The sequence below is a fragment of the Penicillium hispanicum genome (genome assembly GCF_028827665.1).
Source record: "Penicillium hispanicum strain IBT 35686 chromosome Unknown utg000004l_segment0_segment0, whole genome shotgun sequence".
NCBI classification, from domain to species: domain Eukaryota; kingdom Fungi; phylum Ascomycota; class Eurotiomycetes; order Eurotiales; family Aspergillaceae; genus Penicillium; species Penicillium hispanicum.
In genome coordinates this window covers 1,744,071-1,771,565 of record NW_026623196.1, presented here as the reverse complement: position 1 = coordinate 1,771,565, position 27,495 = coordinate 1,744,071, and the positions used below count along the sequence as shown (strand labels likewise).

Here is a 27,495-nt window from a genome sequence, read left to right as displayed (position 1 = left end):
TCTACAATGGAAAGAAACATTTAGGTGCCTATCTTATTCAGATGCTTCCTGAGTGTCACCTTACGCGGATAAATTCGTTTTGCCATGATTCATAACTCGAAGCTGATGACCATTCTTGGACCGCGTCAGCCGGCTCTCTGTGCGAACAAGGATAGTCCACCCTCTAACTCCACGAGAATACTGGACCAGCTGAACGCTCATTCTGAATCTCTAGATCGAAGACGGTGAAGATATGCTCCACCTCCTGCGCTAGCCGGTCGTCGTCAAGGTCAGGTTTGACGCTAGCCAGACCCTGAAAGCAGGCGCGAGCGAGGGTATTGGTGCGGGTCGTAAAGTTGTACAGACCTGGGCCTTTACGACGTTTGGCCAGTTGGATGCGAAGCTGGCGTTCGGCGCAGGGACAGGGGCGTTCGACGTCGTTAGTACACTCACGGGCACAGAAGCAGATGGACGTGCAGATACACTTGCGGTGCTTCACGATACTCAGGAGGCGATACTTGGGGTCTTCAATGCGTTCGTCTCCGATACTTTTGCTTTCCAGTTTTGCCAGGGTGGCCAGTCGGTGGTCTTGGATAATCTGCTTCTCCCACAGGGCCGGATCTATCCCTTTGAGGTCAATGAATGGAAGGTCGCAGGAAGCAATGTCTTCCTCGATATCGATTCTGGGCACCAGGGTGAAGTACTTCTCGGCAAAGACTGTGATCGTTTCGGCTGGGATCTCGCTGAAGACGGCGATGAGCGACTGCCATTTCTGGCAGTATTCAGAAGACTGGTCGGAAGCAATACTCAGAGCATACCGCCGGTAGCCGAAGATATCGTTTGCGCTGAAGTTCCTGTCAGCTTCTTTACTGATGACGCGACGAACATAACCTTCTTGATATTGAGCGATTACACTTTGCTGGATAAACTCGCAGACGGTGGGAGAATCCAGGAAATCCTTGCATGTAAGGAAGATGCGATACAGCAGGTGCGGGTCCGGCAAGTAGAACTGCTCATGAGTCGTGAGAGGGCGCTTGGGTCCTTTGCAGAGGCCACACAGTTCGATGGCTGACATCTCAAGGACGATGCGCGCATAGAGGGTGTAGAAGAGGTTCTCCACAACCTCGATCAGCACAGCGAGTGAATCGGTCCGGACCTCCATCTCTGCGCGCTTGATCCAGTGCATCAAACCTGTCTCCGCAGCATCCAGCTGTGAGATGAGATTAGCGAGTGACGATCCAAGGCTGTGAAAGGTATGCGAACCTCGACGCCATATGCCAGGAACAGAACTTGTAGGAGTTTCGCCATGGCGTAGACTTTCGCAAAGATTTTGAGCACGGCACTGAAATGTGTCGCAAGTTGCGACTCGCTCAGGTCATCCAGAGATAGCACCTGTGAATGAGGCGAATGAGGAGAGTGTGACGAAGAGACAGGCGTCAGAATCACCCAATCGTCACTACTAATTGTGTAGGGTCGCGAGTGACGTTTAATTGGAGCCATTTCCTATGGTAAGATCAAGCTGTCAGTATTCAAATGAAGCTCGACAGATGGAATTGCCCCGGGAATTTGGGTTGAGTATACTCACGACGAGTTGCTCGTCCAGGTCCAGGTCCTCTTGGCTCACATGCGGCGCAGCATACGGAGGTATTTTCTTGACGAGGTGGGCTGCGTATGGGTAGAAGTCTAACTGGCCGCTGTCGTGCGCTTCAAGAAGGCTGTTAGAGCTCACGGAATGGAATTCTTCGCTTGATGTCTCGCGCTCTTGAGTGCTGCGCCTCAGGCGAAACTTGGCCAGGACGTTCCCGAGAAAGCCCTTGTGCAAGTGCTCCATGTTGTACGCTGCCTCGCAACAGACTATCTCTCATCGGTGAATGGAGAATCAGGGTTGCCTGGACGTGACGAAGATCAATATGGAAGCATGGAAGTATGACACCTTGGAGATTTGGTCAAGGATGAAGGCGAAGTGGTCCACGATGGTTAAAGGAGACGATCATGGCCACGAGAGGCAACAACGACTCACGCAATTACATTCATCTCACCAATCAGTCGGGTTGGCTGTGGTCTGTGACAGGCCGTCAGTGGGCCAAGCAATCCTTCCAGAAACATGAGATGGACTACTGAATAAGGAAAAATATATTCAGGAAAGAAAAGCTTTGTTGGTTCGTAAAACGCTCGCCTCGGGGTGATATCAACATGAAGCCATCCCAATCTAGCCCTGCACACGGAATGTCCGACCACTGGCCGTCTTGCGCTCGCGCTCTTCGTTCTCCGGTCGTGCTCGGTTGAGCACTAGTCCAAGTTAGTGTCAGTTCACTGCATAGCCACCGAATATACACACCTTGAAGAAAGTCGGCTGTGCGCTTCCGCATTCGAGTGTGGATGTATGCCTTTGATGATTTGTCAACGAATGCACTCGTAGACCATGGTCGATTGAATTACCTTTGAGGCCTTAATATGATAGTGGAAGTAGTCACGGAATGTCTGGATGTGGGAGATGCTGTCATAACGGCGCTGGGGGGTCAAGTGTCGAGGAAACAGGACTATATCCTTTGTAAGTCGCACCGCGCATTTGGAAACGGAGGATAGTGAATATATTACCAAAGGTAACGTAGCTAATCTCGCCCGAGCCTGCATTGTTCAACCCCGGGATGCCCTGAAGCTCAAGTGGGGGATCATTGCGGAAAAGTACTTGAGGTGCATTCTGAAGCGTCACAACGCGCCGTCTGGCATCAACAAATTCCTAAACGAAATCAGCCCTGTACCGCACCTTGTCAATTTCCAAATCAGACTAACCTGCAAGAAGACCTTGCCAAAGATCCGATCAGTCTCCTCACGGAACACAGTGCTGAAGATCACAGTCACTCGATCATAGCTGGCCTTGATGTAAATAGCCTCCTCCTCACGATAATGGATCGCCATCACATCCCCCCTTCCTTCACCCCCTGAGGTGCCGATTCCGAAGTATATCTGGAAGCTTCCTCGGCAAGCTTGTTGAATTCGTCGAAAGCTCTCTCGAACGGAGCAGCCATGGCATTTCGCTTCAGGAGGGCAAGCTTCATGATCAACTCGTCGCGAGCCTCCTGCTCAGCAGGCAGGTTCTCGAGGTCAACCTGTACTGAGAAATCATAGCCGGGTTCAGGCGATACGATGTAGGGGCCATATTCTCGCTGCAGCACCGCCTCCGCGCCATATTGGACCAGCTCCTTGAAGCATTTCACATTGATCGAGATCAGAATCTTGGTCTTGGATTCGGGTGTTGAAAGGTGAAAGGTCACTCCATCGAAGTCGGAAACGACCTGGTCAATCGAGGCCGGGGGAGCACTGCGGACAACGGTTAGCTTGGGGGCCTAGAGGCGGTTGTGGTACAATGCGGCGGGTTGAGCGCGGAGGAGAGGGGGTTTGTACCCTGAGAACCGCTCGGTAAGGAGGGATTGAATCAAGACGTTCTGATAATCCAGGAGAAGCATGACGGGCAGCGCAATGGGGAGAGGGAATGTCAACAGGTTGGCGGTTGGGAGATGGCGCCCGCGATCGTCATGGGCGGTGGGGGAGCCCGACGGGTCGCTGTCGCCGCCCGTATTAATTTTGTGCTATCGATAGCAGGTCGGCAGTCCCAAAAATTTTCCCATCCACCTCCGACGATGGTGAAATCTTACTTGTGAGTATCCTTTGGGCGGAATGGGTGGGTTGTCGCTACTGGGCTTACAGTTATCCTGCAGGAAATTCGAGCATTCGAACACGTTCGGGCTCGTCGCCTCGGCGTCATCCAATGCGATCTGGGTCAAGGACGAGCAGACCGCGGGTGCTGCACGCCAAACTGGCGCCGGTCGAGCAATCGTCGGCGCAAGCGAGGAGGTCCTCTGTTGGGATGTAAAGAAGGGAGAATTACTCGGAAGATGGCGTGACTCGGCATGCCGGGCGCAAGTGACCGTGGTCACACATAGCAAGACAGATGAGGATATCTTTGCAGTCGGGTAAATCTCGCCCACCCGAGATGCTAAAGCACGGTTACTGACAACATGCCCTCCCTCCATATAGTTATGACGATGGCAGCATTCGGATTTGGGACTCGCGCACCAGCACAATCATCATTTCGTTCAATGGTCACAAATCCGCCGTCACTCAGCTGGCCTTCGACGATGCCGGTGTGCGCCTCGCCAGTGGCTCAAGAGACACCGACATAATTGTCTGGGACTTGATCGCCGAAGTCGGTCTGTTCAGACTTCGCGGACATACCGACCAAATCACCTCGCTCCACTTCTTATTCCCTTCTCCCGAACTACTCAGCGCTTCTGGCTTGAGCGAACACGCAGGCTTCTTGTTGACTACCGGCAAAGATGCATTGATCAAAGTCTGGGATCTCGCCTCACAGCACTGCATCGAGACGCATGTGGCACAAACGAATGGTGAATGCTGGAGTCTCGGCCTCTCGCCTGACCAGGGCGGTTGTATTACCGCGGGCAATGACGGCGAGCTCAAGGTTTGGTCTATCGACGAGAGCGCCATGATTGAGATTTCTAAGGAGAAGGTTGGCGCCGAAGGACGCAGGATTCTCACGGATCGAGGAGCATTCTATCGACACGGCAAGGATCGCACAATCGGCATTCGATTCCATCCTCGCATGGACTACGTTGGTTTCCACGGCTCGGAAAAATCGGTGGAAATTTGGCGGATTCGCTCACAGACGGAAGTCCAGAAAAGCTTGGCGCGTAAGCGCAAGCGAAGAAAGGAAAAGGAAGCGCAGCGTGAGGGTGAAGAAAATGCGACTGAAGTAAAGGAGAAGACTGAGGATGCATCGTCTGCTCCTGTTACTGAGGTGTTTGTCTCACATGTCATCGTTCGGACGGGAGGAAAGATTCGGTCCTTCGATTGGATGACTACCAAGTCCAACAGTTTGAATATTCTTGCTGCTACGACGAACAACCAGCTTGAGGCTTACAACGTTGTCACGGCAAACAAAAAGAACAAGGACGAGGAGGAATCTGACTACACTCGAAACTTGGCGGTGGATATACCTGGACACCGAACAGATATCCGATCCATTGCATTGAGCTCTGAGGACCGCATGCTTGCTACCGCTTCAAATGGCAGTCTGAAAATTTGGAATGTGCGCACAGAAACATGTCTCCGCACCCTCGATTGTGGATACGCCCTTTGTTCAGCATTCCTTCCTGGTGACAAGATCGTGGTGGTGGGAAATAAGAACGGCGAGTTGGAGGTCTTTGATATCGCATCTTCGACCTTGTTGGATACTATCAAGGCGCACGACGGCCCTGTTTGGTCACTCCATGTACACCCTGATGGCAAGTCCATGGTCAGTGGAAGCGCAGACAAATCAGCCAAGTTCTGGAACTTCCAGGTCGTCCAGGAAGAGATCCCGGGTACTAAGCGCACAACACCGCGTCTCAAGTTGATGCACACCCGGACTCTCAAGGTCAGCGATGACATTCTTAGTCTTCGGTTCTCACCAGATGCCCGACTACTGGCAGTCTCTTTGCTGGACAATACTGTCAAGGTCTTCTTCACCGACTCCTTGAAACTATTCCTTAATCTTTACGGCCACAAGCTTCCGGTCCTGAGCATGGATATCTCTTACGACAGCAAAATGATCGTCACTTGCTCGGCTGATAAGACCGTTCGTCTCTGGGGCCTAGACTTTGGTGACTGCCACAAAGCCCTTTTGGCCCACGAGGACAGCGTCATGGCTGTGGCATTCGTCCCCACCAACAAAGAAGGCAACGGCCACAATTTCTTCAGTGCCAGTAAAGATCGAGTCATCAAGTACTGGGATGGCGACAAGTTCGAGCAAATCCAGAGACTCCTTGGCCACCACGGCGAAATCTGGGCATTGGCAATGAGCCACTCTGGTGAGTTCATCGTCAGTGCCAGTCACGACAAGAGCATTCGTATCTGGCAGCAGACCGACGAGCCGCTCTTCCTGGAGGAAGAGCGTGAGAAGGAGATGGAGGAAGCATATGATAGCACCCTCACTGCGTCCCTCGAGCAAGACGAGGACGGCGAGGATGGCGAAAAGCCCGAAGCGGTCGATGCCGGCAAACAAACTACCGGCACTCTCATGGCTGGAGAGAAGATTATGGAGGCGCTCGATCTGGGCATGGAGGATTTGGAAGTGGTTCGTGAATGGCGCCAGGTCAAGGCCGCCAACCCAAACGCCGCGCCCCCAATTCGCGACCCGCTCTATCTCGCTCTTGGCAACGTCTCTGCTGAGCAGCATGTTCTGAACACCGTGCAAAAGATTCCAGCAGCCGCGCTTCAAGATGCTCTCCTGGTCTTGCCCTTCTCTAAGCTATCGGCTCTCTTTACCTTCCTCAACATCTGGGCCGAACGCGAGTGGAACATCCCGCTGACCTGCCGTGTGTTGTTCTTCATGCTCAAAACCCACCACCGTCAAATTGTCACCAGCAGGATGATGCGTCCCATGCTTGACAGCATCCGGGTGTCACTGCGCCGCGTTCTTGCTCGTCAAAAAGACGAGATGGGCTTCAACCTCTCTGCGCTGCAGTTTATTGGCAACCAGATTCGTGAGCAGAACACCAAAGACTACGTGGACGAGGAGACTTGGGAGGAGCAACAGACGTCGAAGGGCAGTGGCAAAAAGCGTCAATTTATGAGCATTGCGTGATTGTGGCGCGTGTTCTGTACGAGCATGTCAACGGGCGTTGTCGGTCATTTTGTTGACCTTTATTGGATTCTGTGTCGTCTGGTTGTTCTACAAAAGTCTTATATCCTTGGGAGTTCAAAGCGAAGATCAAGGGATGTATTATATTAGATCAGTTTCTGAATATAGCCATCCTTATTCAGATACCTCTTCCAGTCCCTCTCTTACTCTAGTTGAATACCTACCGAAATACCTAGATGTAATAGGTTCCGAAGCTGTCTTCGCATATTTCTCATCTTACACTCACACCCCCAACGAATCCACAGCAATAGTCGTCCCAAAGGCCAGCTTGTAGATACTAGCGAACTTGAAGAACCTAAAGCAATAACAGCATCAGCAATCCCGCTCCAAAGATCCAATTTGTCGCGAGGACAGAAGAAACACAAGCCTCGAAAGACTCCTTTCAGCAGAACCATTATAAGCATCGACGACAGTAGCACACCTCTCTGGGCGACTATCTGCCATACCTTTTCCGGCTCTTCCTAAAAATTACCGGTTCTTGAGAAAAGTCTCATCATGTTGGAGCGCCTCTCGGCTTTGTGTTTCTTCGGTTCCTCGCATCGTCTCGATAGGCTGGGAATCACAATCTTACCTATCCAAAATAAGCCAGCATAGATGGAGACCCAGGACAATGCAAGGTTCTATCCATGCTGGGACGAAGGGTTGGCATGATATGTGTGGAGGGAACGGAGGAAGAGAAAGTTGCGGAGGTCGCGAAAATAATTTCCAGTTGGGTCGCGGTGGAGCCCTTGCTTAGTCATATATGTCACGTGATTAATGAGGATGCCAGGGTTCGGTATAGATGCTGTCATGGAGGAAACATAATAAAAAAAAAAAAAAATAGTGCGTCGGGCTGGAAGCGATCTCGCGCCTTCTAAGATGAGAGAAATCAAATAATGAACCAAAAAGGTAGTCTCGTCGGATACCTCAGTAAACCACTGTTCTACCGAGGTATCCGACGAGGCAATCAATCAATTCCAATATCGATCTATAACAGAAGCTTCCCATGGAATCCAAAGTTGTATTCATCAGCTCATAAGCGTCGTTATTTATTAATATTGTCCAAAGCTCCTATTAAGATGATCAAGACGATGGCTTCATCTTCCCACACAGGGAACACGTCCACCAGTGAGTCTCCATGAAAGTTCCGCAGGCGCATACCCATCCCAATGGCCGTTTACTCACATCACGGTCCAGGGATTTCAGTGAGTCCAATGCCCGAGTTTTATTTTTGAAGGCGAATGTATCCCGCGCTGGGGGTTCACCCTTTTTCTGTGTCTGACCTTCTTGCCGTGGTCGCTTCTTCTGTATTTGTGTTTCTGGGTGAACACTCCGTGGTAGTGTCTCTCTTGGTCTGGTCTCCGCAGATATCGCTTTTGACGGTGTAGGTCTTTCCGCGGCACAGGCATCACAGCACAAGAAGCTGGGGGGATTCTCCAAAGTGCACGTTGGGCACGTCCAAGGGGCCTCGTAAGAGCTATTGTTGGCGCTTGATGAAGTACTAAACGTGGCTTCTTGTGTCTTCCTGGATGACAGCAATTCCACAGCATCATTGCCCATAGACGGTGTGGGGGATGCGCGTGTTCGTGGCCCAGCCGGGTTCTCTTGACTCGGAGGAACATAAGAAGACCCATACTTCTCTCGCTCTTCCTCCTGAATCAGCTCAATGAAAGCCTGCAGGATAGCCTGCTCATTCGCGTCATCTTCTTCCGCTTGCGTCTTGAACCCATTCCTTGATGCTTCCTCGGCAAGCTCTGTACTCTGCTCAGTTCCTGAGGCACACCCGTTCATGACTTCGATGCGACGCTGTGCGGCATCTGCGCGCAGCTTGCGCATGTCTGTGCCTCGGAGGACTGGGGCGCCACCGAGGCGTTTCCCAGAATTCTTGGCGAGGATTCGACGCTGCTCTGCTGATGCACGGGCACGGCGGCGAGCTTCATCCAGCGGGATTCTGGCCCCACCAAGACGTTTACCTTGAGAAAGGAAGCCCTCGCCCGTGTATCCCTTGATCACGAGTTCCTCGTGCTCATCCCGGAGTTGATTCCACAACGCATGAAATTGTCGATGGTGTGGTCCATGGACGATGTGACAAAGTCTGCCATGGATTAGTTCTTATTTCTTGGGATGGGAGAGCTGACACAAACACGCTCGCGCTCGCATATGACTTACTCGTGTAGCATGGTATCCACAACCTGCTCAACGGGTAGGAACTGCCGCTGATCAGAGGCATACCGTAGTCTCAGGCATATCTTTTGACCAGAATTCACGTTCAATCCCAGCAGGTTACTCTGCCGGGGGTAGAATTCGCACAGGGCACCGACTCTCCAGGCGCGCTGACGCATAATCGGCTTCACGATCGAGGCGACCTTGCGCAGCATGAAAAGCGCCTCTGACTCGCGTGGGCGCTGCTTCTCATGTCGATATTCGGAGATGAGAGCATCTAGTTCTCGCATCTTGAGATCTTGTGCTCTGGTTTTGACGAAGGGGGATGCGGGTCTGAATCGAGTTTGCAGAGGCTAAGGCCTCTGGTAAAGGATCATTCTCGTAATTCCAAGTCGGGGCAACCATCAAGTTGATACGGAAATCCAAAATATGCCGAAGAACCCGAGGGGCGTTGTCTGACTAGAAAATGCGAGGGCGTGCCTTTGATAATGTCAGTTCTGGAGAGGACCCGACCAATTAGAATCAAGAAGAAGTCTGTCTTGCTATTCCGCCCAATCTACGATTGAGGGGGCGTATGCTTAGGTAATCAGACATCCAGAAACTGGATAAACTATTAATGCGAGTCTCCACACGCTCATTCCGACATCCAAACTACAATAATTCAATAATAATACACGTCGTATTCACCATGCAAGTCAACAACCAGGGTTACCGATTGGATAGTCTAGCGGAGGGCGGTGAATATTTATCCTTTAAATTCCAAGGAATTTCCCTCCTTTTTGGACAACCTCCATGACTCTGTCGCTTCTTCTCCATTCTCCATTATGACCGAGGAATCATCCAAGGCCTGTATTGCATGTGGATGGACGCCCGAACAGCAAGAGCAATGCTTTTATTGTAGCCATGTCAAACTCTTCTATGCTGCAAGCAGGCGGGGCGTGTGGTCGATCGGGTCTGATGTGATCATGAAAGAACGCCCCGACGAAGGTCCAAAGATCGAAGTGAAAACACTGAATCACCTTGCAACCCACCCTAATCTCCCAGTTCCAAAGATCTTGCTTGACTGGGTTGATGGCAACGGGCGATACTTTGTCCTTCAAGAACGGATGCAAGGCCAAACGCTCGAGCACGCCTGGCCTTTATTATCAGAATCCCAGAAAACGACTATCGCAGACCAAGTGATTGAAGTCCGCAAGCAGCTACGATCCCTCACGTCAATATCTATCCAGAGTGTTGATCAAAATCCTTGTTTCCCGGGGCTACTTTTCTCTGACCGTAACCCCCACGGACCTTTTCACTCCGACCTCGAACTCTGGGATGCCTTAAGCCTTACACTCCACGATCCACCTAAAAGGACCTTCCCTCAACGGGCCTTGGAGAATCTGAAGAAACGCCTGCCTACATGTGAACCCTATGTTCTCACTCATTGTGACCTTAATCTGGGCAATATTATGGTCAAAGATGGAAGCCTGGTTGGAATACTTGATTGGGAATATGCTGCTTATTACCCTATCTGGTATGAATATGTCTCGGCCTCATGGGGGTGGACTGAGGAGGATGCTGAGTGGAAAAAGCTACTACAAGAGCGCATGGAGGTACATGGTGATGGATATAATGATGCAAAGGATTTCTGGACAGATTTGCGTCGTTTGAGAAAGTATCCGAACTTGGATGAAAAGGGCCGAGAAGCTCTGGAAAGATTATGTTCGGAGTAACGGCAAAGTCAATACATGCATTTTTCTATCCAACAGGAGAGATTCCAACCCGGTTGAACTCGAATATATGAGCCAGAATTATCATGCCAACGGAGGATATGCCAGTTGTATATTTTGAATTTTGAGAAATTTGAGAGTACTAGATCTCTGTCGATGTGGCCGTCCTCTACAGAATGCCACCAAGACCGCGATATACAAACTTGCCTTTATATATATACATAGTTCCTATCAGGTCTCGACACAGCCTATATAACGCGTACAAATGAACATGGAAATTTCAAAATCAAGAATGATCCGAATCATGAAATACAGTACCTCTATCTCGGTGGCCCTTTTCAATGCAGTACTTTGGTCCACGATGGGCGCTCATGTGACTCCCTAATCGATAACTATCAGCCGTTGGAATCTTATCGACTTGTGCTTCCCTCTCTCCAATTTTTTCAACACAGACGACCATGACTAGTGACGACCAGTTCTTTTTCGACTATGTGAGTTGTCCCCTGTCAAGAGTGGGATTTTCTGCATTCTGTACTAACGGGTTGGTCTTGCGCAGCTCGCGTCGATACCGCATGACGTAAGGCGGTACTCGCTAGAAGTCGCCGACTCAATCGACCGACAAGTCGACCATGCAGCGGTTGTGATTCGAAACACACTCTCTGAACAGACATGGCTGCCATCTTCGGTCCGCCCGCGAATGCGCGCTGCCCCGGTTCGCCCCCCGCGTGGCGGTCTCGTCGACCGAGTTCAGGACTGGATGGCTCGGAATCGCGCATGGACCGCGGCTATCCTTGCGTTTGTCGGGACTGGATGCGCTTTGTACTATGGCAATAAGAAGTTGCACGGGAAACGGAGAAAGGCACGGAAGGCCGGCAACGGGGCGCGGAAAGAGATAGTCGGTATGTTGGAAGAAAATGCCTTTGGCAACTTTTTCCGAGGCGACGGATGCTAATGCGTGGACATAGTCGTTGCTGGATCGCCACATGAGCCTATGACTAGAGCTCTTGCTGCAGATTTGGAGCGCCGAGGCTATATTGTATATGTCACAGTCTCATCCGCGGAGGAGGAACATATCGTTCAGTCGGAGAACCGGGCTGACATCAAGGCCCTTTGGCTCGATTTGACAACGGTCAGTATATCAAATGGGCGAGAGAAGAGAGGTCCGAGAGCTAATATCTTGTTTAGGCATCGCCTTTGCCTTCAGAAGTCCATCCGTCACTGCACGAGCTTCATGCCTTGATCACCCAGCCTCAGTACCCTCTACCGGGGATGCCTCCACATACATGCCAGCTCAGCGGCCTTATTATCGTGCCATCGCCCAATTATGCCGCAGGGCCCGTCGCAACCATTTCGCCTTCATCCTGGGCTGACACAGTCAATACTCGTCTCCTCTTACCTATCCTCACAGCGCAGGTCTTCCTGCCTCTGTTGACTCTCCGCAGTAACAGCAGTACCATCATCTTCGCCTACCCGTCCATTTCATCATCTCTGTCTGCCCCCTTTGCAGGCCCAGAAGTCGCCGCGACCCGCGCGATTTCAGGATTCGCAACCTCGCTCCGCCAGGAACTACGTCTTCTTGACCGTGCCAACGTCGACGTTGTCGAACTTCGCCTTGGCAACATCGACCTAGGCCCTGCCTACCGCCACTCCCAAAGCCAAGTCACCGGCACGGAGGTTCTGGCGTGGAGTGCACAGCAGCGAGCCCTGTACGGCCCGCAGTACCTATCCAGCATTGAGCAGCGACCTGTCGCATCCGCGGGACCGAGCAGCGTGCGCGGCTCTCCCGCTCGAAACCTCCACCACGCGGTGCTGGATGCACTCGAGCCAGTTTCTCGGGACTTCCTCGGCCGGAAGGGATACAAGAAGCCAGTGCGGTATGTGGGCCGCGGCGCTCGGTCGTACAGCGTCATCGGTGCGTGGGTGCCCAGCGGGCTAGTCGGCTTGATGATGGGCTACCGCAGTGGACATGGCTTGGGCATGGACAGTCCTCGCAGCGGCAGCGAGTCCAGCTGGGAGCGGGTGTAGGCCTTGACTTCTCTGCCTTCTTAGCTTGGGGCTTCGGTCACCCTCTTTCTCCTCTTTCTTGGTGGGATCGAACTCTCCCCTTGGCCCTTCCTTTTCAATTCTGTATATACGCTACTTTACCTATGAATACTCCTCGCTCTTAATTGCACCAAACGGATTTGATCTGGTCTTCTATTAACATTATTAATCAACGTGAGCAAAGCGACGTCAGTATTTTGTTTCCGCATACGCATCCCTCAGGAAGAACGCCCCCCCCCCCCCAGCTTTCCAGACTCAGACTGGCGCCTGCTTGTCCTCGGTGGACTGGCTCGGCGCGCGCAGCGGATCATTCGATGAGCGCTTGACCCGGCCGCGCGTCAGCCACCGGCGCAGCCAGATCAGGCCCGAGGAGACCAAGAAGAGGACCAGGATGGCAGCCAGGATACCGAAGCAGTAGCCCGTGACGAGCCCGCTCTTCTGGCCGTGGTCGCCGACGTTGAGGAAGGAGTACGGGTAGAAGCCCTCGGTGTGGTGGGTGATGTAGGCGACGCAGAGGTAGAACAGCAGCAGCAGGATGAGCACGGGGAGGGCCATCCAGGGATGCGGCGGGGTGGCGGGCAAGACAATCTCCAGCAGGGCATAGAAGGAGTTGAGGCCGTGTTGTGAGATCTATGTTGTGTGAGTGGATTTGATAGTCATATTTCATGCGGTTCTGATCCGAGAATGCAGGGGCTTGCGGGGGTGGAGAGGGCGAAGGGACAGGGAGACGTGCGGCATGCTCGTAGGGCAGAGATAAGCTCCGGATAGAAGCACAGTGCAGAGGACGATGGACACGTACATTCTGCCAGCCGGGAAAGATCTCCTTGTAGAACGGCGGCGTGAACAGGATCGCCCAGAAGACGATCGTCACGAGAAACGGGTACGTGGTGATGGTCGTGTAGAACAGGCCGTGGAGCCCACGACACACGCGCGGCCAGCGGTCGAAGAGCACGGAGCGCCCCGTTCGCGCATAGCAGGCTGTATGCATGGCGGATACGAGGAAGTAGAAGCCCAGGCCCCAGTAGGTTAGCCAGGTGAAGTAGCTGAAGGACTGGCCAATGGCGGCGCGGTCGTCGTGGGTGCCATCCCAGGCCCAGATGACGATGATGGAGGTGAAGATGTACAGTGCGATGAGACCGCGCAGGGCAGCCAGAAGGGCTGGAGGGAGTAGCCAGGAGGTTTCATAGTGGTGAAGGTCATCGCGACGGGGCTCAACTCCGAACAGCGTAGAGCAGGGAATGCGACGCATGATAGCGGGCTGCAGAAGTCTCCTCCGACGGCGCTGAAGATTTTTGGTGGGACGGAAAGAACTGTCGTGGAGGTGGGATGTCCCAGCTAGATGATTGCACAGAGCAAGCAGCGCTCTTCAGGCGCCCAGTATAAACTGATTCTGCTCATTTTCCGCTTTCTTGCGCTAGGCGAGGTCCTAGCAAGGAAACGGTGGAACTAGACGTCTTTTTCAGTATAGAGAAATGGCCACGGACCCAGTTGCGAACCCAATCCCCACTCACTCTTTTGCTCCTGTTCGCTTTGCAGACGCTAAGTGCGTGAAATACCTAAGTTAGGCGCTTTTTCCGGAGCCCTAGACCGGACGCTCCCATCGGTCGAACAGAGGGCGGTCCAGTTAAGTATAGATGCATGTCATGAATACGTACGTAGATGCGTGATGCCTATTGGTCGCTCGCGCTGACTGGAGCTTATACTAGGGCCCTCCATGGGTGTTAGGCCCTGAGATCTGCGGTAAGTACTGGATGGTAAGTAGTACATAGGTAGTGCATAGGAAGAGTGCGTAGGAGTAGATAGGTTCAAGACAGAATCCGAGTGGCGCAGCGGATTGGTCACAAACCCGACCGAAACACCTTGAATCATAGGAGTCGTCATAGGGGGCCGAGAGTCATGCATTGGCGTTGGGAGTGAGAGTATATATAGTGATATAGAGGTCACATTGGGGGCGATTATTGGCAAATTGTGTCGACTATCCGTAGGTCAGTGAGTAGATATACCTGTGTAGTTCGTACTGGAAAGAACCAGCCAAATCTCGCCCGGAACGAATCTGCAAGCAACCCACGGATCGTGTAATGAGAATGGCTGAATATGAATTATTATTATGTACTATTATTCTAACTATCCCATAGCCTAACTCTGAATACTCAAGGAATCCCCAAAACGCCCTGCTCCCCACTGCCACCATACTGATCGCAGTATAGTTCCGGAGGAGCCTCCACGGTGGCGGCGCACGATTGGGTGCGTTCGTCACGCGTGGGACGGAATCAACCATGAAACCGTGAAACGAGGCGATGAAACGAGCCGTGTGGGGAAGAAGGAAAGGATTCTAGAATTCGGAATGCGTGGCCATTTTTCACCATAAATAGGACAGAGGGCGATGATAGGTTATTTGTCGGGGCCACAGGTGTCAGGCTTGGCGACCCCTGAAGCGGGCTTCGTTTTCCCCCCTAAATAGTATGATTCAATATTCTCATTGTATTGCGTCTCTCTGCTCTCCCCTTTCCCCCTCGTTGTTCTCTGTCGCCTTGCATTGGTGGAGTCCACCTTCCAGCCGTGCACGGGGCGCTTTGGTTACAGTTGAGTCTCGGGTTGCATTGTGATCGTCAGGGCCTCGCCCGTCTTTCTCCTTTCTCTCTGACGCACTTTCTCCCCCATGTCCTGATCATTCTCGTCTCAATCGCACCCTCAGGGCTGTCGTTCTTTTGGCCTCGTCGCCTCCCCGCCCATCCCCCTGCGTGTCGTGCAAGTCTTCCCAGGACCCCAACTGATTCTGGAATGATCGGACCGTGATTGATCTGTTGGTGATCGATCCATTCTCCCCCTCTCCTTCGACATACGGAGATTGGATGATGGCATCGTCTGGCAACTTGAGCGAGTGTCGCTCTGATTCCCACGACACCCTACGCAGCGGCATTCCCTCCCCGCGGGTCGAACACTTCGATGGTGAGGTTCCTCCGGCCCTTTCTCCTCTCGATGCCTTTGCAGCCCAAGGCCGGTTCTTGGCCAAACAACTCGACGAATCTCGCCGAAGGGACCGGCGCATGAGCCGCCTGCCGCCCTCCAGCGTTGCCCGATCTTTGTCACAACCTCGTCCAGGCTACTTCCGCGGGCCAGCGAGCGATTCCCATGCCGAAACCCTCTCTCGGCAACCTACTCAGAAATGGCGCCCAGAGTATGAAGATCCCAAATACCGCCCGGTGTCAGAACACCCCCGGTTCAGTTCCGTGTCGCACGCCAGCAGCAATGGCACGTCCAACGAGACGACCCCTCGCACGACCATGCTGAACCCAGACATGAGCGGATATGAGATCCCACGCGCGCAGTCTCCCGAGGAGGATTCGGCGCTGGCAACAGGGCCCGAGGACCCCGTTGGAGTGGCTTTGACCGGACCCTCGCGCCAGTCCTCAACGGACTCCAAACTCCATATTCCACGCACCCTGGCGCCCCCGGTGTCGCCGCATTCGCGCCCGTCTAGCAGCGCCCGTGTGATGCACCCCGAGAGTTCCGACGATGACTATAGCAGCTCGAATGCCGGCTCAACCTTCTCCAAGCCGCGGAAGCTGTCGTCGGGCAGTGCGGTGTCGCTACCTTACTCGCCCATGTCCACATATCCCGCTCGGCCGCACCCTCGCTCCCCATCACTGAGCTCGGAAACGTCCGCCACGGGCGTTGGCCACCTCCCTCGACCATCCTTCAATTTCTCGCGCCCTCTGAGCCGGTCAAGCACCAGCCTTTCTGCTCCCCCGTCTGAGCGCGCTGCGACTCCTCAACCGAGCCACTCTAACCACAAACAACGGGCGAGCAAGCCCGCCCCGATCCTTGTACCGTTGGCGACTGAAGAAGCAGCCGCCACCGAACCCCTCGATGGGGAACCATCGTCCGCGGTGTCTTCGTATGTTTACGCCAAGTACTCGCTCCCGCGTGGACGGGTACTCGCCCGGGACTCGGTCATTTTCGCGGGTCTGCAGACACCGCATTTTGAATGGCAGGAGCCATTGTTTGAGAATTCTCCGCCACGGCATTCGGAGGACATCCCACGCTCTGCGCGCACCCCGCCGCCTTCCCACCACCATCAGGTGGATCACTCCCCCAAGCCGCATTCCATGCACGAGGTTCCGGCTCCCGCACGACCCGTAGAGTCCATTCCGACTTCGTCACCCAAGCCCCCCCCCTGTGCCGGCTACTAGCACACCAGAACGGACCCCGCGGCCATCTACCGAGTCGCCCGAGCCATCAAAGAGCAATAACAAGGACGAAACGGTATCATCTGCCGACTCGGCTAGTACTTTGCGCCCGCAAACAGCCAGAACCCAGGCGTCATCTGCCACCGTCACCGCCGACGATCATATCACCAAGGGCATTGACTTGCATGAGAAAGGGTCGTTGAATGAGTCCACGTATCACCTGCGAATTGCGGCCAAGCAGAACCATCCTACCGGAATGCTCTTGTATGCGCTGGCCTGCCGCCACGGATGGGGCATGCGGTCTAACCAGCAAGAAGGTGTTCGATGGCTACGCAAGGCTGTCGACTCCGTTGGATTGGAGATGCTGGAAAACCCCGATGCCCCTGGCGCGTCGCGAGCCAAGGAGCTGCAGAAGGCCTATCGCGCTCAATTTGCGTTGAGCATCTACGAATTGGGCGTCAGTTACCTGAATGGCTGGGGTATTGACCAGGACAAGTCTCTGGCCCTGCGTTGTTTTGAAATCGCCGGTCAATGGGGCGATGTTGATGCCTTGGCTGAAGCTGGATTCTGCTATGCCGAAGGTGTTGGATGCAAGAAGGACATGAAGAAGGCCGCGCGGTTCTATCGCCAGGCCGAGTCCAGCGGTATGAGCATGGTGGGCAATAGCTGGTTCGTATCCCTCTCGCGACTCTACTGATGCCCTGGATTGGAAGCTTATCTCTCTGCAGGATCTACAAGGATAAATACCTCGCCGAAGAGGAGTCCAAATCCGGCGGGCGCTCACGCGGGCGCACCGTCAGCAGCGAGAAGAAACCGCGCAGTAAATCGCGGACTCGCAGCATGTTCCAACGGAAGAAGTCCACTGTGGACACTTAAACTGTCTCAATGCACAGCGCCTCGTTGATCTCTATACTTCTACGAACATTCCTTGGCATTGCTTGCCACGCATATTGCATCCCAAAGCCATGTGATTTTGGAGCGTTCTCAACCGAAATACTTCTTCTCTTGTGGTGTGTTTGACCATACCAACTACTATGCGTGTCCCATTTCCCTCTTCTTTCCACTCCTTTGAACCATATTTTGTTCGTCACCCTTTTCTCCTATTGCTTAATTCGCTTCACCTACATCCCACCCTTTGCATGAGCCGCCTGGGCAGCTGTTTCCGAGCATGCGGAGCGGGCCTCGTCCCCATCCCCTGCCTCGCAGGCATTATCTTTCAGTTCTTTGTGGATACCCCCTTGTCATATCTTTTCTCTCTTTTCTTCGTTCCACTCGCCGTGGCTGTCTTTTCCTCTTTTTCTTGTGAACCTTTTCATCTCTCGGCCATTGCCTTGGGGCTGATCCCCTTTCTTACGTGGACATTTCTTGCCATTCGCCTATTTACTTTTCTCTTGGTCCTCGGCAGACGCATATAGGATGAATCGCACTGCGATTTGTGATGAACGCTCATGACAGAATCGAGGCCGTGTTTGTGGACATTATCAATACCTTGGATCTTGTGATCTTCAATGTATCGAGACTAGCAGTCTGATTGTGCTTTCGTACGTGAACTGTAGTTGTAACCCCCAAAGTTTATTGCACTTGGCCGCCGAATCAATGAGTTGGTTGAGTCTGCTTTTCTTTGTTCTGATCCCGGCTCTCGATTCCCAACTCCCGTGGGATTATCAATCCTCCACTCTGCCCCGGTGGTTAGGCCATCACCTTTCCTCCAGACATCTCTCCCAACCGGATCTAGGCACTCAGCTCCACGCCACACATACTAGGTGTTGTCTCTTCTCATACGCCTCCACGTGAATCATTCCCCCCCTCTGCAAACCAACCCTTGGCGGACGTCACCCGCTGCAGCCAATCTCGCCAACGCCCAATGAGACTGTGCTGCCCGGGATAGTGGGTGCAACAGGGCCGACGATAACTGAGGCATACAGAGGCGAAAGCATCAGGGTCCTTGTTGCACAGTACCACACGGTTGACAGAGGTTATTCACGAACTCCATGGCGATGCCCTCATGTCCCTGCACGCACGTACGATCCGTATCGGCGACCAATTCGAGCGCCCGTCCTCGGTTCCGACAATTTCACCCTCAATGTATCTCAATCCGCGTTTGATCCGATGCAAGTGAACTCCGAATGACAGGGAGACACGGCCAAATCACGAATTGGGTTGGACGGATGCCAGTCCGAAACGGGTATTGCTGTCAGACCTGGATGCGACGATCAAGCGGTGCGATCGCATCGATCGACACGGGCAGTCCAGTCGTCCTGACAACCCAGTGCAGCGTTCGCCTCCCCGCGTCTATCGGAAATCCGGAGACCCAGGGATGAGACTCCTACTGCAATGCAGACACCAAGATAGACTCGGTGCCAACACACGGCCCAGGGCAGACTAGGTTTTGGCTCCTCGTATGCCATGTGATGACCGGCTAAAGCTGATCGCCTTCGCCCGTTGGCATTTTCTTTTTCTGTCTTGTATCTAGCCGTTGGGTGCTTTCTATTTTGGACTTGTGTCCGCGTTTGGCAGCAGGGCGAAGCTGTGAACAAAATACGCCGGTGCATCCCAGCGACGCTAGGAGAATAGGTAATTTGTGTAAAGCATCAGGACTATTTTCGGTGTCCCAAGTGTCGCATCCAGAACTGAACCGGGGCTGCGCACACTATTGTCAACCGCTCTAATATTCTCGTTTCGGGGATTGTGCTTTGCTTTGCTTTTTCTTTTTGTCTCTTTCTTTCCATTTCTTCTCATCATTCCGTCTCTTTTGGTTGTGTTCCACCGAACCTGAGAGTTGGTAGGGTGTGCAACCTCCACCAGGGCAGAAACAATGCCGTCAACTAACACTGGCTCTACGATAGGGTCTGAATTTGACACCATGTCTGCTGCTAAAGCCGAAGTCATGGAATCAGCCACGATTGCTGAGTCGTCGCCAGAAAAGCACAGCTTTGGCGCACGAGTGGCAGCCCATTGCAAGAAGTGGTGGTGGGTGCACTTGATCATCTTCATCATCGGGTTGCTGATCGTGGTGCTACCGGTGTAAGTCGAAACATTCATTCACCTCCCATCACTGTTGTATTCTAGCAAAATACACGCAGACTGCACATCTCACACTCCTCAGTGTCTATGTCGCCTACCCCAAGATCGCACAACATGGTATCACCGACTCAACTCTCAACATCACCAGCATGGTCATCAGTGACCCGACACCGGACTCGTTCAGCCTCAAACAGACTCAGGTCATCGGCTCCGGTAGTTCATATCATCCGAAGATCTATGCGTTTGATGCAGCAGTTTCCCTTCTTGGTGCCGCGACGCCCTTTACCACCGTCCACATACCGACTGTGCAATCGGAGGACGGGGCCGAGCTCGACGTGTCGCAGAAGGTGGATCTGAGTGATTCCAGTGGATTTGGGGACTTTGCGACGGCTGTTATGATGAACGAGGAGGTTTCTCTGAACATCTACGGCAGGCCAAAGTTAAGAGAAGGCTCACTACCCCAAATCACGGTGACATATAACAAGACTGTGACTATGAAGGGTCGGTTAAGCTTTGCTTTTTGATCTGGGTGCAATGAGACTTGACTGACAGCATACACCACCAGGCCTGAACAAACTCAAAGGCTTCGGCTTGACCAGCTTCCACATCCTCACCGAACCAGTCAACGGCCGCAACATGAATGGAACAGTCTACATCCCCAATCCGTCCGTGATGACAATCCCCATGGGCAACGTTACCCTCGACCTCTCCATTGACGGCAGATCCATGGGCCAAGCCTACATCGACAACCTCACTCTCAAGCCCGGCAACAACACCGTGCAGATGACGTCGGCCGTGAATGAGTCCGCGGTGATCAACCTGTTATTGTTCGACAGCGCATACCAAAATGGCATTATACCCCTCGTGATCAGGGGGAACTCGAGTGTGTATAATGGCCAGGAACTGCCTTATTTCACGGAGGCGCTGAGCGCGAATAACTTCACCGTCGACGTGAATATTTCGGAGATACTTTCAGGGATTGGGATTCATCTCTGAGTCTGGTTGTACACCATTATGTCTTCTTGCGTCGTTCGGGCTTTCCGTTGTTCTATTTGGAGAAGTGGCGCTGAATTCCCTGTACCTCGCTTTTGGATGGAATGTTGAGGATGGTGAGTCTTAATATACATGAACGGTATAACGAGACATTCGATGCACATGAAGAGAAAACATTTTTTTAAAGAGGACGAAGATACTGCGGGTGCTAAAATACCCTCAAACAGCCATTCCAACTTAAACCAAGACAACATTATATGCGGCACTGGAAGCATCACATCCTACCTCTCCACTTGGAAAGCAAAGCTGAAATCCACACCTTCTACCATATCACCGAAAGCGAAGAGGCTTTCACTGCCACATAATAAAGAAAATATGCCTAAAATGACCCGCCGTTCTCGACGAGACCATCGTCATGGAGCAGATCACACAATCACCCTTTTCAAAGATCATTCGCTACCACGGCTTTCGTGTGAGACGTGCCTACATCGAGTGAACTTTTCTCGAGCATCTCCACAAAACCATACATGAATACATCTCGAGGCCGGACTTCCAGCAACCCGATAAAGCCCGGCTCCTCAAATCACTCCAGTTAGTGAGTACCCGCAGGCCTTGAACTTGGCCCAACGGCGTTGATCGACTGATTCCTACCCCGTCTTTCGGAAGCGCTTGCAGTCGATAGGGATGGATAAATGGTACAAAAAAGGGTTCTTTTGAGAAGGAAGACGATGTTTTAGATCTGGACAAAATGCAGGAGTGGCTCCAGACTGCAAGATGATTACGAAGGCTTTCCGGAATACTTCGCTAGTAGCTGGCGGAATTGGCTGCGTTGCTCCTCATGGGAATCGTCTATGGGTATCGTATTTCGTTGTGATTTGACTGGACGTCTCCCAAAGACTGTCTAACTAAACCATTGGGCCAATTGCCCCCTAATTTGACAATTCTTGATTCTTGACATGACGCCTTTCTTTAATTCTCATCATCCCAATTCCACCTTTTTCGCATCTCCGGAGTGATTGTCGCAACTGTATGGGCAAACTCCTCCTTGATCCAGGAATCCCAGTCCCAATCAATCCAACCCTCAAACCAACCCATGGCATTCTCTTTCTTCCATCGTAAAATGGGAGAGATGTATTGACCCAAGAACCATTCCGATTTCTTGAACCACCATTCATCCGGGCCACGGTCAAAGTAAAGCTTTCCAAAATCAATGAAGACAACCTGCGTAGGGTCCGAGGGACGCAGAATGACATTCCTGGGATACAGATCCTTCAAAAAAATATCCTTCTCATAAATCAAGCTTTCGAGATCAACGATCGATCTCAGAATTTTCTGACGAGTAGACTGGGGGAAGTCCTCGGGCTTCACGGCGCTCATGATGGTACCTTGAACGTATTCGATCAAAATCATGCGGACGGCGCGAGAGCGCTCTGAATCAACAGACAGGGTCAAGGAATAGGATCCATAGAACCTAGGGATTTTACTCCCTTGAAACTCAGCCAGGCGCTCGTATGTATTGGCCTCGTGTGTGTAGTGCCGGTCAACGCAGTGGAAGGGATTGATGTACCCATCATCGTCGTCGAGGTACAGCGGGTCATACAGCTTTGCAACCAGTTTATTGTCGTCTGGTGGGAGATGCAACGCGGCGGCCGCCATTGATGCCGGGGTAGCAGAAAGCACTCGCACCGTGAAGACCTGGGAATGCGAGGTATCGCCTGCCTGTAAAAGGTTGACAATCTCGAGCGTGACGGTGTTATCCTCCATTTCGCCCGGCAAGGGCGGGTGTAGCACACAGCGATCGACCACACTGAGAAGATGCCTTTCCCTTCTGTCACTTTTTTCGTTGGTCAAGCTACGCGGTGTGACAGGAGTAGGTGGAGGGTTCCTGTGGGATTGCACGGTGAATCGCCAACCAGGAGTATAGGGAGCCGGTGGTTTGGGAAGCTCCGAGAATGGCGGGCCCAGCCCCGATTCCTCGCCCGGTCCAGTCCCTGAAATCGGGAATGCGTCGTCAAAGATCTCGGTCCCATCATCCTCGACAAAGCGGGGGATAGAAGTGGCAGGCATATTGTCTGCTGTGCTGTTTTCCATTTTCAAGCTGGTCGTTTGGGGAGTTGTGAAGGAGATGAAAGATGAAAGAAAAGACGAGGATAAACACCGGGTTATGGGTTTTGCCGCCCCGGACCGAGCACTGCCTATCTCTATATCTACCACCCGTCTACTCTATCCCTTCGTAGATCCTAGGCGCCTACAGAAACCTCTTGAGGGGAGACTATGTCGACATGGTCTCCACATTCCCTGATTTTGCGTGTTACAGGGTCAGTCTCCACTTTCCGGGCGCTTAGAAATACCCACAGAATCCAGGTGTTCACTGGCTACTCTTAAGCGCCGACTTCCGACGTTGATCCATCGCTTATGACCATCATTGACCAGGTCATTCCCCTAAGGTATCTCACAGACTTACTCCACGTCGGAATTTATTCCCCATGCAGGAAACAATCTTACAGCCACAAAAAAACAACCTTACATTTGAGGCCGTGATGATACAATGACATCAGGTCACTAGGCCATTCTGAAGGACTCCAGTAACTTCCAATGTTAGATGAAAATATGTAAGTGGATAGGTCACCTAGAAGCATCCTGACTATCCGGGAGCCTCGCTGAAAACAAAACAAGACAGCGAATTCAAAAAGGAAGGAGAGCGAGCCTTATGCTTGATACCTGCTCAACGCTCGAGCCACAAACGCGAATAAGAGGCGACGGAAGTTCATCTGCTGAGGGTTGGTGCGAGACTCGTCAAAATAAATCCCACGGACGGCTTCATCTCGTCGAGTGGAACGCATATACAAATGGAAGTCAAAAAGGAACATCGCCTTCCCGTCGAAGATCGCAACAGCAGGACAATGCTCGGCGTATTTCTGGGCTTGCTTTGAGAGCCAAATAGCATTCCCCTGAAGTAGTGTTTCTTCATTTGTTTGCATAGCCCTTGCTGTTTGGACATGGAAGTTCTCCGGGGTTGCTTTTCCAGCATCAAAATCCCCTTTGTGGATGACATGCGTGGTCTTCACCTCTAAGATGGCAATAGTATCTCGCTGACCATTTGCAGTCAGGAGAGACCAGTTGATATCAAAGCGGCTGTTTGTGCTTCCCTGCATCTCGTTCTGACAGATGAGTCGCGAGCCAGGAGGGCAGATGTGCCGCAGAGCCACATTGACTGGATGGAGCAGCTGGAGCGTCGAGAGCCTTAGCACGTCTGCCTCGTTCGATAGTACATGCGTGCCTTCACTCTGGGGCATTAGAGCGGAGAGCGCAGAAGCGGAGGCTATTCGTGGGAAATGGTGAGAGAAAATGCTTGCGTAAAGCTGCAAGCTCTCCTCGAAGAAGCAACGAGTCACCTCCGCTTCGATGGTGGAGAGGACATTGCTGCGGATATGGCGATAGGACTGTTGGTATTGGAATAAGACTTCGGGGTGTCTGGGGAACTTGGTGCTGAATGCTTGACGGATGCTGATTTGGCTGTCCATGATGCTGATCAGAGCAAGAACAAGGAAGAGAAAAGTAGAGTGAATGTTGGACAAACTATCGATGAGTGGGTGCCGATGAAGTGAGCAGGTGAGTAGGTCAGCCCGCTCTTTATAGGTTCGGCCATATGTTGGCGAGAGGGGGAAATCATTCAATAGGCGCTTAACTCACGAAAAGCCCGGTGGGTCAGATATGCACAGCTGGTGCGGCGAAACGCTTCGTTGGCGGCGTTTCTGTCTCAGCGACTCTTTGAACCTTCTCGACCAGTGAATGCCATCCCTGTGGCGTTCGATGACACGCCGGTAGTTTAAAGCTGTTACTATCGACGCAAAAGTAAGCCAAGCAAGGATACTCACAGTTATATTTAGCTACACATATACTTGGGTAGCTACATGATAAGAAGTAGCAGTTAAGAACGGTTAGCTCAGGACTACAAGATGATAAATCAGAGGCAAACACGTTGGGCAGCTATTTCTAAATATACATTGCCCTGTGAACGGAATGTGTCATGACAGACTGGCTCAACGTTGTAGTCTCTATTTCTATTCTCACAGCGCCAGTCATCTCTCGATGGATCTTGTGTGGGACTGTGTTGCAAGAAGGACCAGCTTTCTGACAAAAGCCTCAGTGATGTAAAATGGCGGGAAACAATTTCCACCGCTGTCAGGCTGTGCAAATTGAGTAAACATTGCCGCCGTAGTCTCTAGGATGTGGAGGTCGTGGACGAAGGAGGGCGAGGTGGGGAACGCAATGAGGAAGCGGAAGAGAGTGACCACAGCGGTCAATATGAATTGAGCATGGAGCCTACCAGACAGTTTGAGGGATACAATCAGTACGCGCGAGCACAAGCAATCAACAGAGTCAGGAGTCGAAGCTCACCAAAAGGTGTGAGAATTAATGTAATGGCGGACATGACCAATGTAGATCAGCGTCGACCGCGCGGCTTCATAGCATATCTCCGCGCTGGATGCCAGCGGCGGCCACTTGTTTGCTGTAGGAACGCTGCTGAATGAGTCTTTTGCGCCGTGGATTTTCCCCAGGCAGTAGTAGTATTCCAGATGGACGCTCACGCCGCGGATGCTGAGATCGTGGAAGAGATAGTCTGGCGCACTTTCGGTCGCGAATGCATCGGGTCGGCACGCTACCGGATACTCTAAGCGCAAGGCACTCAGCTCATCATCTAGCTCGCGGATATGCTGGAGCCGTCTGGCTTCAGAATGCTCTTGGCTCTGTGGTGAATAGAGCAAGCGATAGATTTTGGATTTGATGAGGACGATGCGAAGGTCAGATGGATAGAGCAGCTCTTTTGAGGATAGCGGCTTCCAGTAGAAATGATGATCCGAGGATTTCTCAGCGTAGGCCGCAGGTAGATCTAAATCGCAGTCATCGTCGTTGATCAAAGGCGGCTGGCCCTTCCGAATGGAGAATTCCCTGTCCATGCCGTAGCAGATCCAGAATAGAGCCCGCAGATGTTGATTGGATTGAGATCGTCCATGAGCCTCATGCACTGGTCGGGCTCTGTTGCCACCTAGGTTGTAGAGAACCTGAACTGCAATGCCGAGCAAGAATTCGGCAGATTGAGGTTGACCAAGGGGGGCAATATAGACGGCCTACCAGGTCAGCTAAGATTGAAGCAAACGTGTGACAATAAAACCTAGAATCAGCTTACGAGCATAATGACGGCCTCGAGCGTCCTCAAGCCCGGGGGTTCCATCAAAATCTCCGGGATAAGAGTGAGCCCAGCCTGTGTGTAGGCATTCGGGTCGGCATCACAGAACGCAGGATCATGACGATGCATCTGGGTAATGTTGGCCGTTAATCCCACCAGACAAGCCCGATGGGACGCCCGGCTGGTTTCTGGATTGTTCAATACGTCCGCCCGCATGAGCATATTGAGCGCTTCGACGTCGGCAAAGGGGAACATTGAATAGAGCCCGGCTTTGGCGTAGTAGTCGATGCATGTCTGAACCAAAGAGGCGCACGGCCACTTTGTGGCCACTGCCTTCCTTGTAGCCTTGAGAGATTGAGCCTCGAATGACTGCGTCACCTGCACGAAGAAGTCCTCTAGATCGAAGTTGTAGCCCGTCTGTTCACGAACCGCGGAGTAAAATGCGTGTCTAGTAGAGGAGAGGGCATTCCCGAGCCCGCAATAAGAGATGTGCCAATGAAACGACGCTAGCGCAGCATCCAGTGAGTGAGTGTCGGGTACATAGTTGGATGATGCTGTCTGAGTAAGTTGGCCTGGTGAACTACTTGCGTCCTGTGAAGTGTATGAGCTCGGAGTATCGTATCTTCGGTCCAGGAGCGGTTGGCATGCGGTCAACATAGACTCTAGTTCCTGTACCCGCGCCTGGGTATCGGCCAGCTCCCTGGTGACCAGTGAGCGACGCCCGATTGACGATCCGGCCACACTACTTACTGTCGAAGCCCTTTCCGCTGCTGCGTAGGTGGCGCAAAGGTGCACGGCAGCCCCGCGAGATGACAGGTCTCGCAGGCCGGCTGTGCTCTGTCGCATCGAATCTGGATAGTCGAGGTTAGTGGCCTAGTGGTCCCTTGAACAAGAAAGGTCAAGCTGGAGTATATTCGTACCTTTCGGAGACGACATAGGTCGCAGGCGCTTCTCATTTTCGCACCACCGCGTGGGGCTGTGGAGGCATCCATGAAGGGATCACTGATGGTCGTCGGGCCCAGTGGCCTTTCAGAGAGAGAAATGCGGGTTGTTACTGGAGGAAATAGCATTCGCAGCGTGGTCAACCTTTGGCGCGCAACGCTCCACCTGCGGGCCGCGTCAGTGGGAGTCGTGACGATGGAATCATAGATCCAAGCTAAGACGTCCGCGCAGCCAAGAATCTCCGCGCCACGAGTCAGCGGCAGATGCGCCGAGATGGGGATGCGATCTGCACTGCGATCTGCACTGCGATCATGGGGGTGCTGGTGGTGGTGATATCAGAGTGGTCAAGCATCACTGCGTTGGGTGCGCATTCTCCGTTCGCGCTGGAATCCACGTCATCTCGTCTTGGCATGGATGAGATATACTGGAGAGACCGCTTTCAGACAATCCCAGCGACAAGGGAAGGTGACTGGTAGCGAGGTGTGTATCTTGGGCCGGTCGGCCTTGGATTGTGGTTATAGAGCAGGAAAAGTTGATGCTGATGTGATGTTGGTGTGATGAACTTCTTGGAAAGCGTCA

General features: G+C 52.6%; 12 protein-coding genes across 12 annotated transcripts; 5 read left to right on the top strand and 7 right to left on the bottom strand.

Annotated features, from left to right (window-relative positions):
- Nucleotides 1-163: 163 nt before the first annotated feature.
- N7459_004435 (uncharacterized protein) lies at nucleotides 164-1,810 on the bottom strand (the record flags this gene model as incomplete). The annotated part of the gene is made up of 3 exons (XM_056943619.1): nucleotides 164-1,189; nucleotides 1,243-1,482; nucleotides 1,565-1,810. The coding sequence occupies 3 exons, from the start codon at nucleotides 1,808-1,810 to the stop codon at nucleotides 164-166; spliced, it is 1,512 nt and encodes a 503-aa protein (XP_056800502.1).
- A 378-nt stretch (nucleotides 1,811-2,188) lies between these two features.
- N7459_004434 (actin-related protein 2/3 complex subunit 2) lies at nucleotides 2,189-3,446 on the bottom strand (the record flags this gene model as incomplete). Its single annotated transcript, XM_056943618.1, has 7 exons — nucleotides 2,189-2,268; nucleotides 2,318-2,366; nucleotides 2,419-2,519; nucleotides 2,578-2,719; nucleotides 2,773-2,856; nucleotides 2,919-3,300; nucleotides 3,385-3,446. The coding sequence occupies 7 exons, from the start codon at nucleotides 3,444-3,446 to the stop codon at nucleotides 2,189-2,191; spliced, it is 900 nt and encodes a 299-aa protein (XP_056800501.1).
- A 211-nt stretch (nucleotides 3,447-3,657) lies between these two features.
- N7459_004433 (snoRNA-binding rRNA-processing protein DIP2) lies at nucleotides 3,658-6,622 on the top strand (the record flags this gene model as incomplete). Its single annotated transcript, XM_056943617.1, has 2 exons — nucleotides 3,658-3,953; nucleotides 4,018-6,622. 2 exons carry the CDS (start codon nucleotides 3,658-3,660, stop codon nucleotides 6,620-6,622), a joined length of 2,901 nt encoding a protein of 966 aa, XP_056800500.1.
- Nucleotides 6,623-7,741: 1,119 nt separating this feature from the next.
- Nucleotides 7,742-9,111, bottom strand: N7459_004432 (metalloendopeptidase WSS1; the record flags this gene model as incomplete). The annotated part of the gene is made up of 2 exons (XM_056943616.1): nucleotides 7,742-8,753; nucleotides 8,828-9,111. The coding sequence occupies 2 exons, from the start codon at nucleotides 9,109-9,111 to the stop codon at nucleotides 7,742-7,744; spliced, it is 1,296 nt and encodes a 431-aa protein (XP_056800499.1).
- A 534-nt stretch (nucleotides 9,112-9,645) lies between these two features.
- On the top strand, nucleotides 9,646-10,536 carry N7459_004431 (uncharacterized protein; the record flags this gene model as incomplete). Its single annotated transcript, XM_056943615.1, has 1 exon — nucleotides 9,646-10,536. One exon carries the CDS (start codon nucleotides 9,646-9,648, stop codon nucleotides 10,534-10,536), a length of 891 nt encoding a protein of 296 aa, XP_056800498.1.
- A 455-nt stretch (nucleotides 10,537-10,991) lies between these two features.
- N7459_004430 (DUF1776 domain-containing protein) lies at nucleotides 10,992-12,558 on the top strand (the record flags this gene model as incomplete). Its single annotated transcript, XM_056943614.1, has 4 exons — nucleotides 10,992-11,024; nucleotides 11,090-11,432; nucleotides 11,499-11,662; nucleotides 11,719-12,558. The coding sequence occupies 4 exons, from the start codon at nucleotides 10,992-10,994 to the stop codon at nucleotides 12,556-12,558; spliced, it is 1,380 nt and encodes a 459-aa protein (XP_056800497.1).
- Nucleotides 12,559-12,831: 273 nt separating this feature from the next.
- On the bottom strand, nucleotides 12,832-13,825 carry N7459_004429 (uncharacterized protein; the record flags this gene model as incomplete). Its single annotated transcript, XM_056943613.1, has 2 exons — nucleotides 12,832-13,206; nucleotides 13,376-13,825. 2 exons carry the CDS (start codon nucleotides 13,823-13,825, stop codon nucleotides 12,832-12,834), a joined length of 825 nt encoding a protein of 274 aa, XP_056800496.1.
- A 1,603-nt stretch (nucleotides 13,826-15,428) lies between these two features.
- Nucleotides 15,429-17,642, top strand: N7459_004428 (tetratricopeptide repeat protein; the record flags this gene model as incomplete). The annotated part of the gene is made up of 3 exons (XM_056943612.1): nucleotides 15,429-16,720; nucleotides 16,770-17,435; nucleotides 17,495-17,642. The coding sequence occupies 3 exons, from the start codon at nucleotides 15,429-15,431 to the stop codon at nucleotides 17,640-17,642; spliced, it is 2,106 nt and encodes a 701-aa protein (XP_056800495.1).
- Nucleotides 17,643-19,629: 1,987 nt separating this feature from the next.
- N7459_004427 (DUF3712 domain-containing protein) lies at nucleotides 19,630-20,786 on the top strand (the record flags this gene model as incomplete). Its single annotated transcript, XM_056943611.1, has 3 exons — nucleotides 19,630-19,790; nucleotides 19,873-20,291; nucleotides 20,356-20,786. 3 exons carry the CDS (start codon nucleotides 19,630-19,632, stop codon nucleotides 20,784-20,786), a joined length of 1,011 nt encoding a protein of 336 aa, XP_056800494.1.
- Nucleotides 20,787-21,752: 966 nt separating this feature from the next.
- On the bottom strand, nucleotides 21,753-22,850 carry N7459_004426 (uncharacterized protein; the record flags this gene model as incomplete). The annotated part of the gene is made up of 1 exon (XM_056943610.1): nucleotides 21,753-22,850. The coding sequence occupies one exon, from the start codon at nucleotides 22,848-22,850 to the stop codon at nucleotides 21,753-21,755; it is 1,098 nt and encodes a 365-aa protein (XP_056800493.1).
- A 641-nt stretch (nucleotides 22,851-23,491) lies between these two features.
- N7459_004425 (uncharacterized protein) lies at nucleotides 23,492-24,307 on the bottom strand (the record flags this gene model as incomplete). The annotated part of the gene is made up of 1 exon (XM_056943609.1): nucleotides 23,492-24,307. The coding sequence occupies one exon, from the start codon at nucleotides 24,305-24,307 to the stop codon at nucleotides 23,492-23,494; it is 816 nt and encodes a 271-aa protein (XP_056800492.1).
- A 558-nt stretch (nucleotides 24,308-24,865) lies between these two features.
- N7459_004424 (transcriptional regulator family TF) lies at nucleotides 24,866-26,966 on the bottom strand (the record flags this gene model as incomplete). The annotated part of the gene is made up of 5 exons (XM_056943608.1): nucleotides 24,866-25,109; nucleotides 25,185-25,915; nucleotides 25,975-26,674; nucleotides 26,725-26,825; nucleotides 26,895-26,966. The coding sequence occupies 5 exons, from the start codon at nucleotides 26,964-26,966 to the stop codon at nucleotides 24,866-24,868; spliced, it is 1,848 nt and encodes a 615-aa protein (XP_056800491.1).
- Nucleotides 26,967-27,495: the final 529 nt, after the last annotated feature.